General features: G+C 39.2%; 1 protein-coding gene across 3 annotated transcripts in view; it reads left to right on the top strand.

Annotated features, from left to right (window-relative positions):
* Window positions 1-14,529, top strand: part of SMAD2 (SMAD family member 2) — a 50,058-nt gene extending 35,529 nt beyond the window's left edge. For 2 of the 3 annotated variants that reach the window (XM_058824180.1, XM_058824179.1), the window contains 6 exons: window positions 3,013-3,087; window positions 4,679-4,732; window positions 5,799-6,011; window positions 7,751-7,888; window positions 8,046-8,190; window positions 12,613-14,529. In XM_058824180.1, the coding sequence (XP_058680163.1) occupies window positions 3,013-3,087; window positions 4,679-4,732; window positions 5,799-6,011; window positions 7,751-7,888; window positions 8,046-8,190; window positions 12,613-12,736 (749 nt within the window). In that variant the 3' untranslated portion in view covers window positions 12,737-14,529. Of the gene's footprint in view, window positions 1-3,012; window positions 3,088-4,024; window positions 4,088-4,678; window positions 4,733-5,798; window positions 6,012-7,750; window positions 7,889-8,045; window positions 8,191-12,612 lie in introns of all 3 variants that reach the window. The other variant, XM_058824178.1, reaches the window with a different exon arrangement.
* The last annotated feature ends 293 nt before the right edge of the window (window positions 14,530-14,822 follow it).

The following is a 14,822-nucleotide window of genomic DNA, read 5'->3' as shown; positions in this document are numbered from 1 at the left end:
TGGAACAAAGATGGTCATTTCATCCTTTTAAATGATCAAATTAATTGAAATATGCACCACTGAATCAGATTTAGTTGATCTCATGTACTAATTCCAGTGGAAATACCTAAACAATGTTGTTTGCAGAACGTGATCCTGCATGAAACTATATTGCTGTCGTTTCACAATAGCTGACTTGGTTTCAGTAGCTTGAGATTCAGAATGCTAATAAGTCCACGGTAGATCTTCACCTTCTGCTTTAAGCCTCTTTCATAAACATGCAAGGGGTTGCCAATAGCTGTGCATTTGAGATTGAGTAATAAACTGATGCTCAATCCCATCCTGTGTAATATGTGGAGAAGACTTTTAAGTTGCAATGTAGTGACTTAACTGTTTTGATCTGTAGTTCACATCAGTAGTGGTCTCCTTTAGCTTTTTGTTACTATTGTGTGCATATTGTTTTATCTTTCTGTATGAAAGAGCAACCTAACAATACTGAACTGTTAAAGAGTTTCTCCTCACTCTCTTTTCCCCCTTTTCCACCCCAAAATAAACAATGCTGAACTGCTGCACCTGAAACCCTGTTACCCTCATTGAAACAAAATTGGTGACCTTTTTTTCCTGCCCCAACTTCCTGTTTCCTGTCTCTTCAGGAAGTCGCATGGAGTGTAAAACCAAGCAAAGCTGAAGTTTGCTCATAAATGTTTAATGCATTCATGTTACAAATAAGCTGAAAATTCACATCTGGAGTCTCTGAAAGAATGAGATGACTGCCCCAAAACTCAAATATGTGCAATATACATATTTGTACATAAGTTGTACTTACAGGTCTTAAGCAGAATGTTGCTTGTGTTTTCTTTAAATATATCCAAGAATTGAAATGGCATTAAACAATCAATTAATTTGACCTTTCTGTTTAATTTTGGTCTCATCCGTTTCCATCTTTATAGAGCAATTGAAGGCACTAGGAGTTGGTGTTGCTTTCTTAACTTGCTTATACTTTAACTCAAACTGAGGGCTTTTGGTAAGGTTTGCAAACAGCTTGCCTGAAAGCCACTTTCTGCAAACACAGTGCTATGGAAATGAGCTAAAGTAGTTATTTGCAGGAAGTTTGCTCAAGAAGATTGTAGGCATTCACATGATCTTCAAATGTTTATGCAGGTAACCACACCTCCTTCTCTTTGTCACTGACACCCTCCTCCTGTGCTCATATCATGCTATCTTACTTTATTTGACCTTGCGGACTTAATCTGGAACGCTTGGCTGGGTTCTGATAAGCCTTGTGTGCCTTGATAGCCTTCTTCAGAGAACGATTTTCTTCAGTGGTAGGGCAGGCTCACATCTGGTAGCTTTGTACCCCAGACCTGTCTCAGTACTTGATCTGCAAGAGAGAAGGTTCAGGGTGGCCTTTGAGAGCTGCATGTTCCAGTTGAGGTTCTGGATGAGCTGAGCTGCATCACCCACACTTCTGGCAGCACTCAAGCTCTAAATTTTTGGTGTCCCACCTGAGTACTCATTTCCAGCTGTGTGGTGCTCATCCTCTGACCCTAAACTGCTAATAGTACTAGGTAGAATAAATCTTCTGTGTTTGGGCAGAGACTAGACATGGAAAGTAATCTGTGCCAAAGAGCCTAGATTAGCAACTGGAAACAGGAGTCATGGGTTGGATTAGAAATGTGTATTGACCTTTTGCCACAGCTGTGGGTTTAGCTGTAGCTAATGATTTGGAGAAGGGTGGAGTCCCCTTTATCACAATGAATGCTGTAAAAATCTTCAAAATGGATATGATTTTTGTTATTGCATTTCTTACTAGTGATGATTTCCTTTAATTGTCCTTTTAAATTGAATTCTGTCAAGTCTATACTTAGCGCACAGAATGAATCAAAGATAAAATTCTCTCAGTTAATTTTAATTTAATCAATTGACTTAATCTAGTTTCCTCTCACTGGTTTCCTTCTGATCTCATAATATTGCAGTACATCTCAGACATGATGCTTGTTATAACTGTATTTTATTTCTTAAGCAAAAAGTCTTTATCTTTAAGTTTCTGCTGTTTGGTAATAGTGCAATTAAAGATGTTTAACCCCTGGGAGTTTCAGAGACAATTCTAAGGTGATTGTAGAGATAGTTAGCTTCAAACACTTTCACAAAAGAAACACAGGTTTTGCCTATAATATGTAGGAAAAGACATTTGCCCAGTTCAAAGAAATTTATTTCCTGAAATGCAGTTGGTTAACTTGTTATGTGGATTACAAAGAACATCTTGAGTGGAAAAAAGGAACGTGTATACTCTCCTGGGTTTTGAAGATATTTCAGAGGAATTAGACACAGTTTCTGGTATCAGAACGCTTCAAAGTTGGTACTGAATTTACTTTGGTCTGTGGAATTCTATCTTTAAAGAAAGCTAGTTAAAAGAGTAGATGATAGTTTTAATAGAGCTCAGAAGTATCAGTGGTAACAATAACAGAACTTTAGCAGCGTTTTAAGTCAATAGAGTTATAAATGAGTCAAATCAGCTGTTGTGTATGGAAGAAATACATATTTGGGAGCTGAACTGAAAAACAACCTTTAAATCTAACAGCTTCAGTAAGGTGTGGGAGGGTATCTGATCTGATGGTTATCCTACATGAAGACAGCTCACATTATTTTTTTGTGGAAATCACCAGATGGTTTTTTTCATTTGTGATTCTACTAAATATGAAAGCTGTTGATCAAAATTACAAAATTGTTACTCATTGTAGTGACAGCAACTTATCTTAAATGGAACAAACAAGGATTCTGATATTTATATAACAAATTTCAGCAACTGATTGACATACAAAAGAAGATACATTTTACATACCAATAAGGCAGGTAACCTGTTTGAAGTCCTACTGTAAGGAAAAAGGGACAGCAAATTACATTCAGATTCAGTGTTCAGGTAGGTATAACAGAGCTCATGAAGATGTCATGACAGAATCCACAAGACTTGGATCTTACAATAGTTTGCCTAGTCATTTTACAAATTGGTGGATTTTTCTTTTTTTTTATAAGAAACACCTCCTCCAGGATATATCAGTGAAGATGGAGAAACAAGTGACCAGCAGCTGAACCAAAGCATGGATACAGGTAACATTTATTTTTCATCACTTTCAAGGCTTTGTATTAGTAGCTGTGATCCCTCTGCATAGGAGCATGAATTCAGCCCTAAAGATGATTGCAGTTTTCCTCTGTAAAATCTGGTGTTTTATGCCTAAAATACCACTTTCAGTCTTTAATGAACAAAGCAGATTTTGCCAGGGAAATGCTTCTAAAACATTCTGTGACTTACTAAGTATATTACATTTGTTCTGTAACAGGAGCATACAAGTCTAATTAAGACTTGACCAGAAACCCTTAAAATAGATTTTAATAGCTAATTGGTTTCAACCATTCCCCGGCAAACAGGTTCATTGAAGCACAATGTCTGTGGCCTAAACAAGGTATAGACAGTCTGTGTTCTGAGAACCGTCTCTAACTCTGACAAACTTACCACTTCTGCCATGTTTAAAATTAGTTCTTGTGTGGAAGGTTCTGTGGCAAAAGTAATGGCATTTGTGCCTTTGTACATAAGGGTTTCTAGATAATGTGGTTGACCTTAGACTTGGACAAAGCACAGTTAATGTGCTGGGTAAGAGCCTCCTGCTGTGTGTTGGCAGACTTGAGTGTGCTTGGTTAGCTAATGTTAGCAACCATTTTCAGTAAGTTGGAATCTGCTGCACCAGTTTCTGTAAGAACTGCAATATTTTCCCACTATGTGACAATAAATACCTGAATTAAAACAGCCTGACATCAGTGGTCACTGTAGGAATGTTTCTGTGAAAGCTTTTCTGTATTTTGCCACCTTGTGTGCAAATTGTGTTGGAGAGTTCATTTTTTTATGAGTGTTTAAATTCCTCCTTCTGGGAAATAATTCTATTTCCTCAAATGAGGAAATTTAGCTTGCTCTTTTCTGGCGATCATAGAATCATAAATTATAGAATGGTTTGGGATAAAAGGGACCTTAGAGACCGTCTCTTTCCACCAGGGACACCTTCCACTACCCCAGGTTGCTCCCAGCCCTGTCCAGCCTGGCCTTGGACACTTCCAGGTATGGGGCAGTCACAGCTTCTCTGGGAAACCTGTGCCAGGGCCTCACCATCCTCAGCATAAAGATTTTTTTTCCCAATATCTAATCTAAATCTCTCCTCTTTCAGTTTGAAGACTTTCCCTCTTCTCCTGTCACTACCTGCTCTTGTAAACAGTCCCTTTCCAACTTTCTTGAAGGCTCCCTTCAGATACTGGAAGGTCTTTTCTAAGATAACTCTTTTCCTTTGAGAACAGAGAGGCAATGTCTTGCTTGTCTCATCGACTCTTTCTTACCTGTTTTTTTACTGAATTTGGGAAATCACTACCTTCTCACTGGAGAAGTGCATAAATGATGTTGGGAGTGTGTGCAAAGTGGCAGTTCTGCCAAAATACAGTGCTAAGTTAATTGAGTCTTTACAAGGAGTGGGGGTACACAGAAGTCTGGAAGATTAAATGAAATCCTAATTCAGAGTAAGTGTGTGATATTCCAGAAAACTGATTTTTCTTACTCTGAAAAACTTCAATGAAAACCTGATGTAGATAATGGTTATGCCTACTGATCTGAAATAATAAAAAACATTTGCTCTGAAACCTGTCTGTCTTGCTTCAACAGGATCTCCAGCAGAGCTGTCTCCTAGTACTCTCTCTCCAGTTAATCATAGCCTGGGTAAGCTGGAAATACTTACAATTATTTCTCCATGTGTAGTGATTCTTCATTATATATGTAATTACTTTAAAAGTGAAAATGTGCTGTAAGAAATTAAGAGCTATATTAAGAGGTCATTCTTGTGTTGGCTTCCTGGTGTTAAGCATAGTGGGGCTGGGTTAATCACTTGTTAACAATTACTCTATTTCTGTACCTGTTGAGCTCGTAGCAAAGAGAAGAAGTAGTATCTTTGTGTGCAGGAATAGCATTTATAAAATGAATAGTTTAAAAGGATGTTTGCCTCTCTGTGATGCTGCCCAGACTTGCTGTCTCCCTTGCGTGTGTGTTCTGCTGCTCTTCTCATGTACTGTTTCACCTGTAACCACAGCACAGTAGTTGCTCCCACATTAGTAGCCCACCTGCTTTGATCCAGTGCTATTGCTGTGTGTCTGTAAGTGCCGCAGGAAGATCAGATTGCCATGGGTTTGTTTAAGGAATGGTGACAGGATGTGACAGGAAAATGCAGAACGCTGAGTAAGTAATTAGGGTAGGTAAAAAGGGGAAGCAGTGAAGAAAAAAGCCTGAAGATACACAGGGAAGAGTCTCTAGTAGGGGACAATAAAGTAGCTTGGAACTACCTTTATCTAAAGAGAGAGTTTAATGCAAAAGAACATGATTATCTTTTTTTTTTTTTTTCTTTTTGTTGTTCCATGTTTGATAGTTTAATCTTTTCTTTAATGCTGCCAAAATGTTTGCAAGCTACAGAAAAGGCAACAGGAATGTCTCAACGTCTGGCGCTCAGAGCACCATTAGCTTAATCATTTTGCCGAGCAAAATGCAAGTACTGAACTAAATGAGCTGTGGTCAGATTAGATCATCCCTTCTTCCCCTCCTCATTCCCTTGTGTGGAAGATTGAATTCCATTCTGTTTACTGAAGTAGGTAAAAAGGACAGCAAGCAAAATATAGTTTGAGTAGTTTGAGGAGACTACTGCTGTCATTTCTGGGAGAGACAAATAGCAGGGTAGATCTATCTACTTTCAGCCTCAAAATCTGTGTTAAGTTTGGTTTTTAAAATTTTTTTTTAGACTTGCAACCAGTTACTTACTCGGAGCCTGCGTTTTGGTGTTCAATAGCATATTATGAGTTGAATCAAAGAGTGGGAGAAACCTTCCATGCGTCTCAGCCTTCCCTGACTGTAGATGGCTTTACAGATCCATCAAATTCAGAGCGATTTTGTCTAGGTCTGCTTTCCAATGTAAACAGAAATGCTACAGTGGAAATGACAAGGCGACATATAGGTAAAGATCTCTGATCTTTTAACTATTTAATTTCATTTTGTTGGTTAAATTATCTGGAATGACCCAGGTAGGATGTGTGTTGGGTTCCTTTCACCCTTGTGCAGCCAGCCATCAGCCATATCTCTCAGGGCTTGTCAAGGATAGTTTGGTTTCACTGGCTGAGAACAGAAGTGGAAAGACAGAGTCACTGCTTCTGAAATTAGGGAGAAGCATGGCAGCTTCTGCTGCTGAAGCCAGTTTGAACTGGGAAGAGATGTAGTGATGGCTGGAGCTGAAAGGAGCTGCCTTTCCTCACTTGGTAGCCCCATAGCTGGTGGCAGCTGCAGTCACACAGCTGTCACACTCCGGGCAGCACAGGAGCAAGCCACTCTACTGTGTGGCACTCCAGTAGCTCACATTGCTGTTCTTGCCTTCTGGAAAATGATGGTGCACCAAAGCATCCCAGGGACAGATTTGTGGCTTCCAGCATCCTCAATGGACCACTCTGCCCTGGGCAGCATTTATATTCAGATTTACTTGTAATTGAAATTTAAGCTTTAATTACAACATATTCCCATGTTGCTTAGTTTACTGTAGTTTATAAAATGCAGAATGGACACCGATAGAATGAAATTCTGGATTCTTTTCTGGAATGGGAAAAGCTGCTATTGAGAACCCATTGTTCTGACATGATTAAGGTTTTCTTTGTAATGGTTAGTCAAGAATGTTGTTTTCCACAATGCAGTGTCTTGACTTCAGGTTCTTCAGTAAACTACATTCATTCTTTTTTTTTTTCTGGATACTTTCATTAGCAACATTTATGAGATTTGTTGTTGTTGTTATTTTTACTTGCAGTAAAATTTCAACCTCTTCAGTAGAACTGACTCCTTTTATGCCTAGTCCAAATGCCAAATCCAGATGCTTGTCTAATAAAATTTTAGATGTGCAGAAACCCAGGCTGTGCTTGTGCTGACTGGTCAAAATGATCAATGATAAGGAAGAGCAAAAATCTCATGAGCCCTTACTCTTTAATAGAGGGAGCTCGCATTTTGTTTGAAAAATTGTTTTAACGAAAAAGGCGAATGGAAACTATGGCCTCTAAAGTACCTGTTAATTATAAATAGTTCTCTCTGGGAGATCATTTGCACATTATTTACTTTCTGCTAGAAATAAACCATGCAGATTTGTTTTCCACTCAGAGACAGAACAAAGTAACAATTTAAAGGTGGAAAATTGAGTTTGTTTTTTTTCACAGTTTTTTTTGTTTGTAATAGGGCTAAATGAAATCATATTGTTTTTTTTAAAGCAGCACGGGATATGCAATAGGCTGTGAAATAGTGTGGGTGTATGTAAGCGGAGAGTTTTGCAGTGGTGATCTTATGTTTTCTCCTTTGATCATAGTGGCCTGTACTGCTTCACATACAATGCCTTAATATTAGCACAAGTTTTAATTCTGTTTTATGAACACTGCTTCTGAGCTTGGATTTGGTTGCAAGCCATTATATGGCTAAAAAAGGCTCTTTCACTTTTGACCAAAAATTATGCTGCTTTTCCTTCATGTATTTTGCATTCGTGGGAGAAAAATCCAATTTAATTGTGTTCTGCTCCTGCTACAGCTGTCAGCGCAGCAGTGAGGTCGTGTAGATAATTGATTTCTGTTTGTGTTGTAAAGAAAAACCTTGGCTTTCCCTGAAAAATAAACTTCCTTGTTCCCCAATCTAGTCATACCATAACTAGAGTTCCTTTGAATTTTGCTACAGGCAGGGGAGTGCGTCTGTACTACATTGGCGGAGAGGTTTTTGCCGAGTGCCTGAGTGATAGCGCGATCTTCGTTCAGAGCCCCAACTGCAATCAAAGATACGGCTGGCATCCTGCAACTGTGTGCAAGATTCCTCCAGGTTAGTGGCCTGCCAAAGGTCTTGGGTGAAAGCGCCCAGTGGAGGTGGTCACTGTATGATGTTTGCTTTCCTTTTTTTGTAGTTTCTTCATAGATTCAGACTTCTGTGTAGCAAGTGCAAGTGTATTCCCTGACTGTACCTTTTTGAATCTTTATAGGATGCAATCTAAAAATCTTTAATAACCAAGAATTTGCTGCTCTTCTGGCTCAATCTGTGAATCAGGGCTTTGAAGCAGTTTATCAGCTTACTAGAATGTGTACCATAAGAATGAGCTTTGTTAAAGGATGGGGGGCTGAATACAGGTAAGAAATTAACCTCCTTTGTTCTTAAATTTTGAGTTAATAATTTTTGTTTTTTCACTAGTATACCATTTCTGTCTGGCTTGTATGTATGTAAGCCATACATACACACTTCTTGCTGCTATTGTGGATATGCTCTCTGCAAATTGAACCCATATTTTCCATTTTCCCCCCCCCCAGCTATGGAACTGCTAAGTTACAAAGTCCATAAACTGATTTTAGGGTTGCGTTGAAGCCAACTGCTGAGCAAGGAATGTCGTCAAAGTTCCGTTCCCTTGCTCAGCCCTGCTGGCTTGCATGTTGTGGTGAAATCCACGCCATCATCTTAAAGTTCCACAGTTTGTGCTGTGAGATTATTTGCTGTGTGTTAGACTTGCAGTCATTCTGGTCTCTGTCCTGCTCTGCATGTAGCATGAATTCCTTAGGCTGTGGTGCAGGATGGGGTTGGTGGTACCCAACGGAGAGATGGGCAGTGCCTCTTGCAGAATGGAATAGCTGGAGAGCATGCATCTAAGGGATGGCAAGTATTTTGGAACTTTCAGTGGAAAAAGCTTTGCAGGAGTAAGATGATTGTGTTTATGTAGTAAAACTTCTAAAAACAGTTCTTTGAGTGGAAAGAAATAGCATTCTGTCTGCTTTGGAATAGATTCCAATTGTGTTCTCTATTAGCACAAATGAAAAGTGGTAGTTGAGGACAGTGCCTGTTTTTAATGCAGTATGGAAATCCAAAAAGAAAAGGAATTGACGTCTAACTGAGCAGTTCTAAAGATTTCATTATTTTGGAGAGCTAGACCTGTGGTTTTAAACAAATCTCTTAAACCTCTCTAGAAATTGTCCACTGAAAGAATGAAGTTTGACAAGTCAATACCCTAATGCATATATAACGATTTTTTTAAAAGCCATATTATTTCTGAAGTTGAATAATGGTGTGTAGGCTCCACTTAGGTTGATTCCTTTATCTGCTCTTGAAATACATACATGTAAATAGCAGTGTCAGTATGTGGGGGAGGTTTCTCAGCTAAATGAAGCCAATTTTGTAGTAGTCTAATGAGATGAAATGAGAAATTTGAGTAATGGAATAAATTGGTACCTCTTTGTTAGGAAGAAGTAAGAAAAAAATCTGGCTCAGGTTTAAAGAGCTATTGGGTTTGGCCCTGAAGGAGTATGTATACACTCAGGCATAATTAAATACAACATTCAAATCTGAGCAGAAGAAAGGCTTAATCAGTCAGATTATATAGAGGCATCTTGAAGTGAGTGTAAGTGCTGGTTTAAAACTGTGGGGAGGCTTTTGTTAAAGTTGATTCTGAGTGGGGAGAATGTTGGTGGTTGGTCTATAAACTGTTTGTAGACTGTAGGATTGAAAAAGCTGCAGTGGTAGCACTGCCAAAACGGCACAAAAACTGGTTACTGACTCATGATGAACTAATTTCTTTGCCCATCTCTTTAAGATGGTGCTAATAAATTACTGATACACAAAGCTTGTAAATATGCTCTAGCTGGGATTAGAGCAAGAAGAGGTGGCTCCAATGACATAACCTTGAATTTAAATTAGTGTGGCTTGACTTGTTGAAATGGATCAGGAAACACTGTAAACCCCATCACTCTTGTTAAAACATCTGTGCTTCATTATTATGTGAAAAAAAACATTTCTCATAGAACAAGCTTAGGCAAAGCATTGCTTGCATTTTGAGCATATGTGCATAAATGTGCAGATACAGCAAGGTGATATGTTTTATAGGCTTGGTAGACACAATACCTAACAAAGCTTTTTGCTTTGTTACATGTTGGTCCAAATTGGGGATGGTAGAAGTTCAGATCACCAGTCAAACGCTCATGTTAGTACAGGAACAATCCAGGTCCAGGATCATCTTCTGAACAAAGTTCAGCAGAGGTAATAAGTGATCTTTGAACTGGAAATCTTTGGGTTGAAGAGGTTGAGTTTTTAGCTTTAAGATGGCTGCTAAGTGACTGTCACTATTTTACCAGTTTTTACCAGCGTGGTGCAAAGGGAGGATTGTTGAACTGAACCAGTTGTAAAATTTTGAGGAATTGTGTTGTGAAACACATTGTAGGAGAGTTGACAATGGTGGAATAATGAACTTCCTTCTTTGGGAGAGGATTCAAGAGTAAATGCAATCTATATTTCCTGTGGTTTAGATTTGTTTTTCTGTTGTATCACTTTGTTCTGACATAGGCATTTGGAGCTAAGATAACTGTTTTGTGGAGTGCTGAAAGAGCACAGACCCCAGCTGCTGTCTTCTCCTAGAAAATATGAAACTTTTGAAATCAATCTTCACTGTCTTAATCTTTCTGCCTTTTCAGTTCCTCTGTTTATATAAACAGATTTCCTTAAAGGAAAGGGCTGCATGCCGACAGTAAAAATGAAGGAGCTCCGTTTGTGTCTGACTAATCTGCTGCCTTTGAATCTTGGGATAGCTGGAGTTACTACAAAAAACTGGCTTAGCAACCATTGTCTTGCCAGTCTGGTTAGGGAAAACTCCCATGCCTAGAGTGGGTACAGTGAAATAGGATTTCTCAGGCAGAATTTGTTTTGTCCAATACTGATTTCTTTACTTTGGAGATGAGAAGGAAGATGTTTGAATAGCAGATCTGTGAAACAAAGGTATGTGGGAGAGAGAATGAAGCTTTTATGGTTGTCAGTCCTTCAGCTTTACTGAAATGTGCTATATGGTGTTTAAATTAAGGTCTTCTATTGTGGAAAATTATAGGCAAGTTATAAAAGACAAGGGAAACCCAATTTCTACTTCAGTTGTTTCTGTGAGGATGTTGTAGTACAAAACACATGTAGAAGTGTAAGATTACGGGAAATCAGAGATAAAGTTTGGTGTTCCTTTGAGATACCATCAGTTAGCACAGTGCAACCACACACTGAGTTTTGATACAGTGTTTCTGACAACATCTGCCAATTTCCTTGGTACATTTATCATGTAGTTTACCTCAAAAAGCCAGAGCTTATGATCGCCATAGCATTGTGCTGTTGGCCACGCTGGCAGTGCAGAGCCAAGGACTTCTATTCCATATTTCTCAGTAGTTGTCTACAAAATTCAAATCCAGGTATGCATGCAGACCCTTGAAAGGTTGACATACAGCTGCACACAGTTGTTTGTGGTGTGAACACTGCATCAGCTGGACAACCTTCACTTCTGAATTTCTTTTCAGAAGTAAGGCTTTTGGTGTGGCACTTGAAGAAAATACTTGTGATGTTATTCTTCAGGGTGAAATATTCTTCATTTATTATGAACAAGCAGGTAATTATCGATTTGTCTTACATATGTGAAATGCTTTGGAGTTCTGGGACCTTTTTTCCTGGAAGAGGTTTAGTAACAGTTACGGTAATGGTTACAGATTTTTATCTCTGTGTACTAGGTATGGATGGAAACATATCTAATCATAGGATGCAGAATTTTGTGGCTGCTGAGCCTGCTCTCTGGCTGTAGTGGGTTGACTCTGACTGGATTCCAGGCAGCCACCAAAGTAGCTCTCTCCTGTCCACAGCTGGACTGGGGAGAGAAAATGGAGCAAAATAGTAATGAGATAAGGACCAGGAGAAACCCTCACCAAATACCATTTGGGTAAACAGGCTTGAATCAGAATTATTGAATGAATTATTGCTAACAAAACCAGAGCAAGATAATGAGAAGTAAAATAACACTTAAAGCACCTTCACCCTTTGCCAGCTCTACCTTCTCCCCCAGCTGCAAAGGGAGGTAGGAATGCATGTCATCGTCAGTTCTTTAGGTGTTGTTCCTGCCACTACTCAGGAAGAGGAGTTGGAATCCTTCCCCTGCTCCAGTGTGAGATCCCTCCCACAGGAGACAGTTCTACATGAACTTTTCCAGTGTGAGTCCATCCCATGGGCAACAATTCTCCATGATCTGCTGCAATTTGGATCACACTTCCATGGGATGTGGTCCTTCAGGGACAGGCTGCTCCAGCATGGGCTTCCCTCTCCACATGCCTCCCACAGGCTCACAGCCTCTCTCAGGCACCCCCTGCTCTGACATGGGCTCCTCCAGGGGCTGCAGGTGCGTCTCTGCAACCGTGGTGCCCTCCATGGGATGCAGGGGAATCTCAGCTCTGGCACCTGGGGCAGCTCCTGTCCCTCCTTCTCCACTGCCCTTTGTGTCTGCAGAGTTATTCCTCTTACTTGTTCTCACCCTGTTCTTCTGTGGCGATTAAAACTGGGTAACAACCTCATTTTTTTCTTAAATCTGTTATCCCAGAGGCATCACCATTCCTAGCTGGCCCAGCCTTGACCAGCAGCATGTCCATCTTCAGAGCTGCCAAAGGATATCTCTGCCAGACAGAAGGGAAGCTTGTGGCAGCTTCTGGCAGAAACCTCCCCAAAACCTGGTGACACCAACCCCATGGAGTGACTTTTCCCTATTCTTTGTTTTCTAGGCGGCAGACGGTAACAAGCACTCCTTGCTGGATTGAGCTTCACCTGAACGGGCCTCTACAGTGGCTGGACAAAGTATTGACTCAGATGGGCTCCCCTTCAGTTCGCTGCTCCAGCATGTCCTAAAACTCTCCTCTGTCACCTGTGGGCTAAAAAAGGAGTCCAGTCAACAGACTTAATATAACAGCTCGTCTGTCGTAGTATTTGTGTGTGGTCCCCATGAACTGTTTACTATCTAAAAAGGTTTTTTAAAAAGGAAAAAAAAGAAAAAGAAAAAAAAAAGAAAAGAAAAGAAAAAAGAAAAAACAGCACTTGAGGTCTCATCAGTTAAAGCACCTTGTGGATTCTGTTTCCTATACTCTGATACTAGATGAAAATTTAGTGTATAGAAAAGCCTTCTTCAGAAAGAAGGGACAGTTCTAAAGACTCTTTAATGGTGTTTTTTATTGGGTATATAATTGAGTGTCCTAATGGTTGTCAATAACATGAATAGCTAAGTATATATACAGATAATGTATCATGATCTCAAGTATCACAGTATTGTGCTGTTCTACATTTTAGTTCCCATAAATAGTAATTTTGGTTTTTTGATTGGGGCAAGTATCTCATGAAATTCCAAGACTTTGCTCCCTTATTCTTTTATATTTTTTTAATATAAGCAGGTTTTCAATTTGTCCTAAACATAAAAAGACTTTCCTTATAGAAAAGCTGATTTTTTTTTTTTGCTGCGTTCTTAAAGAAAAGTCCCTTGATTGGAAGGGAAAGAAATGTCCTGAGTTTCATCTGTGAAGTCTTAAGATACTTTGTATACTTAATGGGGCCTAAAATGAATTCATATTATAAATTCTGAGTGTCCATCACACTAGCAGTCTACTTTTTGATACCCATTTGAGTTGATGCATCTGTTGCCAGCAATATTGCTGGCAGTGGTGTAATTTGGGACTTTTTTATACCTTGGATCATTGAAATGAGTGATTTTTTTCTCACGGACTGAGAATTTACCATGGCTTTGGATATTGGATTAAGTGCACAAGGCTTACCCCTTACATCTGTAATTTTTTTCTTTTCATTGAGTAAGTCTTACCCCTTATCATCTGTATTTTTTTCATTTTTTCATGTCACTAAAGTTAATGGGGTTTAGTTTTTGGAGCCATATACCTTGAAAAATTATTTCCTGGGTTAAGCTAGGCTCTTTGTTTAGGTTTTAAATAGATGCAGCTTCTTAACATATTTCAGTAACAGAATTTAAATTTCTTATCTGAGTCGCTTTTATAGTTTACTTACACACCAGATCATACGCATTCATTATGTCATAATGGGCCTTGTTATTAAAAGTAGTTGCTTCTGCAAAACCTCTAGGATAGTGGTTGCTGAGGTATGACCAGCGAAGGAGGACTTCCAGGTTCTTCATGACAGTGCATGTTATTGTGAACCCTTGGACACTACAGCTGCACCATATTAAAAATATTCTGAAATATATTCTACAAATAAGTCTGGGTTGGGGCTGGGTTGGGAAACTGTATAGAAGGGTTATTCTGACTTGAAAAATACACATCTTACTAACAATCTTGTGATCTAGCCGTCTGTCATTCTTTTGTTATTGTGGCAGTAGCAGGATTGCCTTTGTCTGTTTTTTTCCATTGTTTCATCAATTACACTAGTTCTGTACTTTGTAAGTACAGCTAGTGATAACTTAGCTTTGAGAACAAAAATGTGGCCAGTGTTACAGCTTCTAATCACTTGACTGAATTGATGATAGTGATGGATATTTTTATGCCATAATGACTAGGGCATAGAAGCAATACCAAAAATCAAGCCTTGAGAAAATGGGCCGGACACCTTTCAAAAATTGGCAAAGCAGTTACCAGTTTGTGCTAGTTTTACCAGTAGACTAATGTATTGGTAGAACTTGTGGACCTAAGAAATAAGCTTCATGCGTGTTGCATTTGCCTAATATGTGAATACACTAATAAAAGTTTTAATTCTCAAAATGGCCATTGTTTTTTTTTTTAATTAATTACTGTGTATATTTTTTCATTGAAGGTCAAGAGTTGCCCTTATCCACCCTGTTAAATGGTACAAGTGTCCTGCATGTGGTGGGTGGAAAGGCAGAGTTTAGATCCTAATACCACTTTCCATGCAGCTGTTGTGGAGGTTCTGGATCTGTGTGTGTTTGGTGGTACAGACTCCTGCTCCTGATGGAGTTTATTAA

This window comes from Ammospiza caudacuta, chromosome Z (genome assembly GCF_027887145.1).
Source record: "Ammospiza caudacuta isolate bAmmCau1 chromosome Z, bAmmCau1.pri, whole genome shotgun sequence".
In the NCBI taxonomy this organism is placed as follows: Eukaryota; Metazoa; Chordata; class Aves; order Passeriformes; family Passerellidae; genus Ammospiza; species Ammospiza caudacuta.
Note: the sequence above shows the minus strand (reverse complement) of the source record. Positions and strands in the feature narration are given on the sequence as shown.